The 10,499-nt window shown below is 38.0% G+C and overlaps 1 protein-coding gene across 2 annotated transcripts in view; it reads right to left on the reverse strand.

The window, feature by feature from the left end:
- Positions 1–971: 971 nt before the first annotated feature.
- rnf34b (ring finger protein 34b) overlaps positions 972–10,499 on the reverse strand; it is a 34,162-nt gene continuing 24,634 nt past the window's right edge. The window contains exons 4-8 of one of the 2 annotated variants that reach the window (XM_061734208.1): positions 5,201–5,263; positions 4,888–5,089; positions 4,753–4,776; positions 4,528–4,569; positions 972–3,346 (exon numbers count right to left, since the gene is read on the reverse strand). In XM_061734208.1, the coding sequence (XP_061590192.1) occupies positions 3,162–3,346; positions 4,528–4,569; positions 4,753–4,776; positions 4,888–5,089; positions 5,201–5,263 (516 nt within the window). In that variant the 3' untranslated portion in view covers positions 972–3,161. The remainder of the gene's footprint in view (positions 3,347–4,527; positions 4,570–4,752; positions 4,777–4,887; positions 5,090–5,200; positions 5,264–10,499) is intronic. The other variant, XM_061734209.1, reaches the window with a different exon arrangement.

The raw sequence follows: 10,499 nt of genomic DNA on the forward strand, positions 1-10,499 counted from the left end.
GTTTACTCCCTTACTCAATATGATAAGAAAAGATATAGTGATTATAATGTGAAGACTCAGTAAAGCCAAGAAAAAACATCTTAACTTTATACCAATCCTTTCAAAATGTGTTTTCTTCTGTGAAGACAAACATGACCTCTGTCACTCGGGTTTGATCAGACTAAATGACAATTTTTATACACCACCACACTGGATTTGAAATAAAACATTTAAAATGTGATCAAAGAGTAGTTTTCAGCTTTAAAAGATTTCACAAAAGTATGCCTTTCCCCCTTAGGAATTATAGGTATTTTAAGTAAAGTACAAAGTGGTCTTTAAGTAATGATGGAATGGACCGTACCGGGCCAATTACGGTAATCTATTTTCTTTTGATCCCCTGATATTGGAAGTTATTTGCTTAAACCATTGTGAAACCTCTTAAATTAGAGAGGGAAGTCCACACATTGATCAGTTGATAGTTTTGTTTTATATCCATTGTTTTGGGGTATAAAAGCAAACAACTCAACTGTCATTGTCTTACTAGTTCTGGACTGTATCTAACGTGACTGTGCTTATTTTTATTTTCATCCATATGCAGGTTTTATTTCTGTTCATAGGAAACTTTTAACTTGGATTCCATTTCCACTTGGAGGACCACAAATGAACCTTTTAACCTTTTAAACAAAACATCTTTAGTGACATTAATCAATACTTCCTCTGTTAACACACTACCTAACGACATCAGGGCCCTGACCAAAAGTTTCAAGACTTAATACATAATATTCTGTATTTATTTAAACAAACAAAAGACAATAGTCATATATTATTTTTTATGTGGGGACCCAACAACAAGTTCTAAGAAAGATTTGAGCAAACTATATAAACTCTAGTGGAAAAATAAGTAAGACCACTGGCTGTGATTTCTTGTTTTTGTTTCTCAAAAAAGGTTTTAGCTAAGTCCTTTAAAAATGCCAAGTATTACTGCTAAAACACATCTAAAACAATAATTTAGCCACTTTATTATTTAATTTCCATCTTTTCTTTTTTTAAATAAAGTCTTCCATGTAACTTCTGAGTAGCTGTCCACGTTTCTACAGTTTGATGAATGGCTTTGCATTAAAAATGTATGTTTTTATTAAGGGAACATGTCTCCATGACAGATTTTAGTCCCTTCAAATCGATCTGCACATTATGTACATGTAAAGCCTCTAGGAAAAGTCGACATTTAAAATATTAAATACATTTTAAATATTGAGCTATGTGTGTGGTCATTTGGGGGGTTTAGGTATACATTTACAACGTGCCACCTGAATAACTAAAATCAAATGGATCACGACTTACAAAAGGAAGAGTTATCTGGTTTGTAGTACTGCATTTTATTAAATCTAATAAATCATTTTTTTCTGTTAACCAAAATAAAGAGGTTCAACATTCAAAATATAAAGATCATAAATTATGAGTGCTCACGATGTCCTTACAGTCTGATAATACTGTAGCTGCCCACGAATGACATCTTTGAGAACCAGCAGCTTTAATCACGTGACTGACAGTTACAGTTTACAGTGATGCCCGCGTCCCTTCTGGGTCTTAAGCACACGATGGAGGAGAAAAAAAAAAAAAAGGTGATGGAAAGTGAGACTGTGATTTAGCTTTAATAGGTGAGAGACTCAAACTCATCTAACCAAAACCAAGAGAAATGCGTTCTGAAAAAACAGAATAGCTTTATTTCCAAACCTCTGCTCTTAGTGGAGTTTTAAATCACGTGTCCACCAAGTAAATGGAAAAATATACATTTGAGAACTTGTCCAACAGAGGTCATCTATGAGATTCACTCAACAGAGACTCGACTGCAGTTTGTTTAAAACATAGAACAGGCATAACATACAGAACACATATCATTTAGTGACTTCTGAATTAGATGGATGTTGTGACTTAAAAACAAATGAACAAAACAACAGAATTGTTTAAATTGCATAACAGGTTAAAGTAAAGATGGCTACCTATTCCTCAAAGGGCCTGGACAACATGAGAAAAAGTATGCTGATGTTGAACTCAAAAACGAGCAAGTAGCACCTGTCACCTACCTTAGATCGGACATTTAAGGACGGCACAATCAAACATTTGGTAGACTTGGAATAACATGATATTGCTTGGTGAAAGTTATGCAAAATTAAATGGTGAAAAACAGAAGTTAAAAATCAAAAGTCCAGTTTTTACTGAAGCTTTCAGCTGCATTTCGTCGTGCCCCTCGGAGCCGGGACTATTCATTATACAGATTATAGAAAATCATCTTGGATCATGTGATGACAGTGAAAAGTGGTTGAAAGGTCCAAAAAGTGCTTGTTAGTCTGCATTGGATACTTTTTTTTTTTCTTTTCCTTTTTTGGTCAGAATGAACCACAACAGGAATGTAGTAGAGAGTATAGATGGAAGAAAAAGGAGAAACAATCACATCCTAAAACACAACATAGGTTAAAAAGTTTAAATGGTATTTTCAAAAGTCCATTTGAGGAAAAAATGGGTGCAAACTATTCCAACAAGCTTGCTGGTTGGACACGTTTGAACCAAATATCCGCTGAAGGCATGATGTTTGGCACCCTGCGTGCTCCCGTGTGAGAGATGAGATGACCGGGCGCGTGTAGAGTTTGGGAAGTATGGATGTTTTTCTCTCATATTGCACAATCCTAAAGAATACTGAAAGAGATAACACAGTTGTCATGTGGCATGACTGTGTAAACCATATTGACTCTGACCCTGGGATCTTGGGATATTTCACCACAGACAACAACACCCTTCAAGTATCCACAGCACCTCCCCCTCTCGCCTCCTGCGAGCAGAATCTAGACAGAGGATGGAAAGTGGTGATGGCAGGACGTTCTTTTTTTTTTTGTTGCATGTCCAACAGACCAAACACAGGAAGAGTGAGAGACCAAAGAGGAGGGCTGGGACATGAATTATTAAGGAGAGGGGGAGGGCGAATCGTGGTCTGCCGGTGGCAGCAGACTGCTCTTAGAGGCCGTGACGATGCTCTCGCCTGCTGCTGCTGCTGCTGCTGCCGCTGGTGCTGCTGCTGCTGAGCATTTCGCCTTGTGAGACATCTTGCACACTGGTGCACCCGCAGTGAGAAAATGTAGGGGTTCGGGCCAAGTGCACACATGGGGGGGGTCGCACAGATGCGCGTCTTAAGACTTGAAGACATGCACGGCACGCACGACGTACTGCCTGCAGATGGGGCACTCGCTCATCCTCTTGCCGCATTTGGTGCAGGTTACCATGTGACCACATTCCAGTAACACGCAGTCGATGATGGCATCCATGCAGATGCGACATAGGTTTTCATCTGCAGCCAGCTGAGTTTTGACACCATCTGTGGATGGAAATGTAATTAAAAAAAATGCTGTCAATTAATTTCTCCCTGGATGCTTATTAAACTGCTTGGAGCTCTGAGATGATGTGCAGATATTGGCATGCCTCTCTCAATCTGACTCAAACAATTCATCCACATATTGACTCTTGATTTACACTTAGCATGTATGAATTATTACTTTTTTTTTTTTTTTTTACCTTGTCTGCACACATATTAATGATTGATACCATGAAGGTAGAAACCAAAGGTATATATATGTGCATTATTACTATATTTAATATATATACATATATATACGCATACATATGCATACACATACATAAATATACACATACAAACCCAGTGATTTGAATTAATTATTACTTTTATCGCTTAAAATTAAGATTTTTATAGCTTCTCCGTTGGTCTTCCTGCAGTTTCTTTCACTAGGTGTCAGTAATAAAGCTTTACTTGGTACAAAGCCCTCTAAATTTAATTTCTCTTGATGCTGATAGTTTTCACACAGGGATACAAGGAAACCAGTAATTCTTTTCTTTTTTTTTTTGAGCTCTAAATTAGTCATCATTAGAAAAGCAATCAGCAGTCCAATTGTAGTTTTGAAGGAAATATCACACACTTCTAAACAGATTATGATCAAATCATGTGGGTGCACTGGCTTACAGGAGTTAAAACGCTGACTGATCAGCCCACTGGCCTAATTCAGGCTCTAGTTGCTCACATCTTGCACGGCAGGAAAAGCAAAAAAAAAAAGGAAAAGCCAGTCAAGCTGCAGCTTGTCTGCCCTTCCAGCACAGACGAATGTTAATTGGGCTAATAAGATCCTCCAGCCATTTCTGCCAGTGAGCAGGTTTGACAATGTAATCACACCTGATGGAGACATGCTGCTACTGAAGTAACGTGATGGCTCATTATGAGGTAAAAGCTTAAACACAGTGCATTAATGGAAGGATGAGAGGCTGTCATTCACAATTAAATGAGATGCTGCAAAATTGGAAGTGATGCACAAGTGACAGAATGTGGAGACATCGAACCAGGCAGGAAATAAAAACCATCAGAAACATACATGATGATGGAAAAGACAAAGTGGATAAAAAAGCATGCCTTTACTGTTTACTGCTGGCAGATCAGTGCAAATGTAGCTGTGAAGATGGACAAGGTGGCTTTTTATCACTACATCTTACCTCCAGCTCCACTGTTGCAGATAGGTGGAGGGTATGCCACCACTTTATAAGAATGGGTAGTAAAAAAGAAAATCGATAAGTTTAAGTAACGGCGAAGTTGCCTTTAATGTAAAACAATGACAAGGGAGTTTATAATGCAGTATTCTTTGCATTAAACGCATCTTCCATTGTCATAAGACAATACCATATCTCACAAACATAAATGGAATAATCAAAAGTAATTACCTGCAGTTATGCTCACGTTTTCCACTAAATAGAAACAAAATAAAGAAATATTATAGTGGGGCATAAAACCAAATATCACACAGTGCAATTTTGATTTAAATATAAATAAAGAAAAAAAACTGAAAGTGGATTTACTGGATTTTCTGTTCTGCTCGTTTTCTCTGTACAGTCGATGCACTCGCTCCAGCAGCTCCCACTTCTCACAGCAGCCAGAGTAATTGACAAAGTTCCTGGCGAGAATCTCTTTCAGCTGGCGGACAGAGAGGTTCTCTATCGCCTCTTCATTGTCGAGATCAGACAGCGAAGCCCTGATCCTCCTTTGTGTCGCCGGGCTGACCTGCAATCCACACAGGATCAGAGCTGTGATCACTCAAGGACCACACTCAATTCAGCGTTTGAGATAAAGATCATTCAGCTCTGCAAACGTGTACAGAAACAGGCATCACACCTCTAAGATGCTTTCAGTAGACTCCAGGTTCAAGAGGGATGCCGTCGGGGTAACATCATGCTCCTGTGTGAGTAGAAATCAACAAACTAAATTCATATCAAACTTTGAAAATGATGTTGAACTCATAGGTTAGTCTGTAAATTACTCATCAGCATAATCAGGGTTTTGATTACGTAAATGAGAATCTCTTTCAGCTTTGGGCTGTGGGATTTTTTTTTTTCATTTTCTTTTTCCTCCCTTGTCTGCATATACTGTATATTAATGGTTAATACCAAGTTTGGTAAAACCTAAAGCATATATATGCATTTTTTTGTTTGTGCATGAGTGTGTTTCCTTAACCAGCCCTCTTGGCAGTCTACTATGTTTTACTAAGTGCGTTTACATGGGAAGTTTAATTCCTCTTTAAATCAGAATTAAAATTAATTCCGATTTAAAATGAGTTAAAACTACCATGTAAACACTTAATTCTGAATGAAAATGGCCTTTCCGAATTAAACTTAATTCCGAATTAAGTGGCTGGTTTATTCTGATTTTAAATCCGAATAGAATAATTCTGCGATCATGTATACAGTCATTCCGCTTTAAATTAATTTTGGTCTTTCTGCGCTGCTCGTTCCCTTGCCAGTCTGTCGCGATGAACCTTATATTCCGCGCTGGGTTTATTTTCGAAACAAAAGCTGCGTACGAAATTCCATACTTCCACCCTAATGAGTAGCAAAAACAGTATGTGAGATTTTTTAGTGCGTCCGAAACATTAGTACGTACACGATAGTAGGCGCTATCCATACTCATTTCAGAGAAATGTATGGATTGATGGACACTAGCTAAGCAGAAACTTCCCACAATGCAATGCAGCAGTGTTTGGTTGCTAAGTGCTACGCAGATACGTATATGTCATAAATATAATATTAAGTATAATTAAAGCTGCAAGCAGCGCTGAACGGGCCCTCGCGCGTGCAATTTTCACCAATAAAGGTCAAGGACTCAAAACTAAGTCAGATGACACCACCCACGACTCTGTATGTCAAACCATTCAAAAGTTATGGCAGAAAATAGGAGCTATCAAATATCGTCACTCAGAAGAAGAGGCGGGGCTAATTTGCACCAATTATGTTCAAGGACTCAAAACCGAGGCCGATGACACCACCCACGACTCTTTAAATCAAACCATTCAAAAGTTATGGCAAAAAGTAGGAACTATCAAATATGGACCAATCAGATGAAGAGGGGGCATGCTTTTTGGTGTCTATCGTCACCACGGTAACGCTTTTGACTGAGAAAAAGTAATGTGCATCGTTGCAGGATGGAGACGCACATTTTGATGTATAACACACCTGGGTGCACGTTATGGTTCGGGCGAAGAAGCGGCCGAAGAAATGGCATAAATTGCGCCAAAATTACACGATTCATTCAAAATGGCCGACTTTCTGTTTGGTTTCGGCCATGTCGCCAAGAGACTTTTCTTTAAGTTACGACATGGTGTGTACCGATTTTCGTGCATGTACGTCAAACCGTATTGTAGGGCTTGAAGCATAAAGTTTTCTAGGGGGGCGCTGTTGCCACGCCCATTAATGCAAACCATTAAATATCAAATTTTTCGCCAGGCCTGGCTTGCGTGCAAAATTTGGTGACTTTTGGGGCACGTTTAGGGGGGCAAAAAGGCCCTCATTTCATTGGAAGAAGGAAAATAAAAAATCAGATACAATAGGGCCTTCGCACTGTAAGTGCTCGGGCCCTAATAATATTATTATATAATACTAATATTATAATATTCGTATATATAATAATATTTATTTAATGTCATCTTGTTTCGACCAGGATAAACGGGAAAGAGCGGAGCGGTGTGCTGCTCCTGCTGCTGTGACAGGATTGTTACCATGGTAAAAACTCCCCCTCCCAATGGCAGGAAGCGCTATTTATTTAATAAATAGCTTGGAGGACCTGGAAATAATTAAAAAACAGATGGCAAGAAACATAAAAATTGGGAGCTTGTCAAAGTTGTAGCGGCTAAGCGGCTAAGTTTGTTTCTCTTCCGGTAGACGTAACTTCCGGCATTCCCCTATCCAATCAGAACCCTTCTCAACCCCAAGACTTTAAGGGGAATTGGATAAAGCCGATCAAACGTGTTTCCATGTAAACCTCAATTCGGAATTAATATTTCCATGTAAACTCAAAGGAAAATAGTTTAATTCTGAATTATTTAATTCGGAATAATTCATTCTGAATTAAAAAACATCATATAACCGTGGCCATTATTCCTTCAAGTAAAGGAGAAAAAAAAAGTGAAAAAGAATTGAAAAAAAAAATTCTGCAGAAGAGAACTAAGATCACCTAAAGTGGAACGCGAAAAAGTAGTAAAGAAAAGACAAGACAGTGATGGGTGCAGTTTGGTGAGTATGTGATGTGTTGTGTTCAAGAAGAGAGAGACATAAGACAGACAGGTATTTATAAACGGGAGAGGACAGAAAAAGGGGAGGTATGTCATTGAATAAATTTGGTGTGTGGCTTGTGTGCAGTGTTTAGGGGATGCATGTAGGCCTGTGAGTATAATTATGTGTTGGGAGGGGTATTTTCTTTTTCATGACAAAAATAAAATTCATGAACAGAAAGAGAAGAAAATAAAATCATGCTTTAAAGATTGTTGCTTTCTGGTGTGACATCCGCTGTCTACCTTATGTGCTCACATTGGCCAAACTAATCTCATGCCACATTAGACGAAGCCTTAAAGCAACGCCTTGATAAAAAAAAAAAAAAAAAAAAGGTTCAACAAGGTTTCTCTACAAAGAGACTTTATCTTTCCACTTCTCAGCACCAGCGGTGGTCCGTAAACATGACACGTAAGGCAGAAGCACTTTCATCGAGTCTCGCCTCATTCTCTTTGCTCATTAACACAAAGGTAGCAAACCCCTTTCCAGTGATAAGGACTGGGTGTGTAACAGGCTGCATTAATGACTAACCAGTAACAGACACATTTGGATAGTCTGGCAGCAGTTGACGTTTTGTTTGTTGCTTGCAGGTCCATTTCTGCAAGTTCACGTCAGTGTATAGAAAATATCATAGTAACGCTTCTGACTGAAGCACTCTCACAGTTTTCACACATTGGCTGACTTAGTTTTGTGCTCAGAATTTGGTTTATCACCAAGAAGCATTGTTACAACAAAGAAATAATCAACCAAACATACATTTCCTGATAAGTATATTATATGACACACATCTGGTGCAACAACAATTGTAAACATATGAAGGATCTTTGATAAAAATTTGGATGTTAGTTCATGATGAAAAGAGCAGTAAGCGATGATGTGTTGGGCTTTGATAAAGTTGCAGTCCTAGGACTAGTGACATTTCAATGTGGCTTCAATGAGTACCGTATAAGTTTCAAGGATGAGGCAAAATTACAACTCATCCTCTCGGTGGATACACATTACACATAGCAATTCCTGATATCTCTATTTTTAAATAGATGATTACCCATCTGTGAGAGCCCATCCTTGTGCGGATCCTTCTTTTCAGAACAGTTTATCCACATTCTTTGTCTGATTATTATTCATAATTTTATCTGTTTCAATGCCATGACAAAGAAATGACTTTATCTGTCTGTGATTTAATTTTGTTACGCTGCCACCGCCCAGTAATCCACTGAACAGATAGACATGTTTAAAATTGGACTCTACTCATCTAAACGTGGCAATTAATCATTTGCGTTAGAGGTGGAAGTTAGGCTTTTACGGGCTTAGAAGGAAAAGAAAAGACATCCATGTGCTTTGAAGGACATTATTGTCTCCTTCAGCCTTTATCGGCTTGACAAAAGAGAATTTATGATGACCCATAAGAGTTTAGCTTCTCCACCTCTCTGAAACTTGTCACAAACACTTTCCTCGTGCTTCCGCACATTCCAGCAGACCGCAGTCTTTATCTGACGAAGATGTGTTAATAATGCATTCGTCAGCGTTGCGTTGCCAGATGCCTGCCCTCGCAGAGACATCACGTCTGCGCTCAGACGAGACTCCTCGGAGACGCAAACACGAGCGGCAGCCGTGACTTACTCATCGAGCCAAACCTCTCTGGAAGAAAAAGGTTTCTTTGAGTTCTTGTTAGGTTCTGTTCAGCCACTGCTGACATGCAAACGTAGTGGGATGGACTTGAAAAGGCTGAACAAGCCCATAGTTACGTCATCTGAACATAAGCAAGTACGACGGAGTATTAGGGTCAAACTAAGAAAAAAAAAAAAGGAAATTACGAAAATAAAGTCATAATAATATGAGAATAAAGTCATAAAATTACGAGAATAAAGTCGTAATATTTTGAGAATAAAGTCGTAATATTGCGAGAATAAAGTCGTAATATTGCGAGAATAAAGTCGTAATATTAAATATGTTATAAATATATAACTTCACAAGATGCTCAATATTCAACATTTTAACACACTCTTCCTGTTAGAGTTCTCATAAATTAACACTTTATTCTTGTAATATTACGACTTTATTCTCATAAATTAACACTTTATTCTCGTAATGTTACGACTTTATTCTCGTAATGTTACGACTTTATTCTCGTAATGTTACGACTTTATTCTCGTAATGTTACGACTTTATTCTCGCAACATTATGACTTTATTCTCGTAATTTCCAATTTTTTTTTGTCTAAGTTTGGCCCTAATACTCCGTCGTAAGCAAGAGATTCTTCATCGGCATGGAAATACTTTGACAGACTAAACATGTCACCATTTAATGAAGAGATACTTGAAAAAAAAAAAAACTGACACGTTGTGCTGATACTGTATAATGAATATGGTTAAAGTGGGAAATCTTGGATGTAATTTGAGGATTTTTCATGTACCAATTGAATGAAAGGTTAAAAAATGACGGTTTGTTTTACTTTATTTTTTATAAATTGAAGACTTGAGGTTATTTCACAGGTGCCATTTATGCAGATGCTGTTAAATCACAATATGTTTTCAAATTAACCTATAATACCTGAAAAAATGCATTATAAGATAAAAAGAAAACTCCTTCCGGGTCAGACAGGGAACTGTTGTAAGCGGTAACAGATGGAGACATTAAGAACACGCTCATGAGCTTTGCAACATGAAAAGACCATTACGCCCATGACAGAAGTCAGTAAATGGAAATATTGATGGATGGATGGATATCTGAGCACTGGAAAAAATATAATTCATGTTCCTTTAATTAACTAAAACAAAAGCTGAGTCTGCACCTGTAGCCCATATTCATGACAAAACTGTAGGTTGAAAATATTTCGGTGAAAAACTGAAATAAAAATGATATCAGCGTCCAAA

This window comes from Cololabis saira, chromosome 11 (genome assembly GCF_033807715.1).
Source record: "Cololabis saira isolate AMF1-May2022 chromosome 11, fColSai1.1, whole genome shotgun sequence".
NCBI classification, from domain to species: domain Eukaryota; kingdom Metazoa; phylum Chordata; class Actinopteri; order Beloniformes; family Belonidae; genus Cololabis; species Cololabis saira.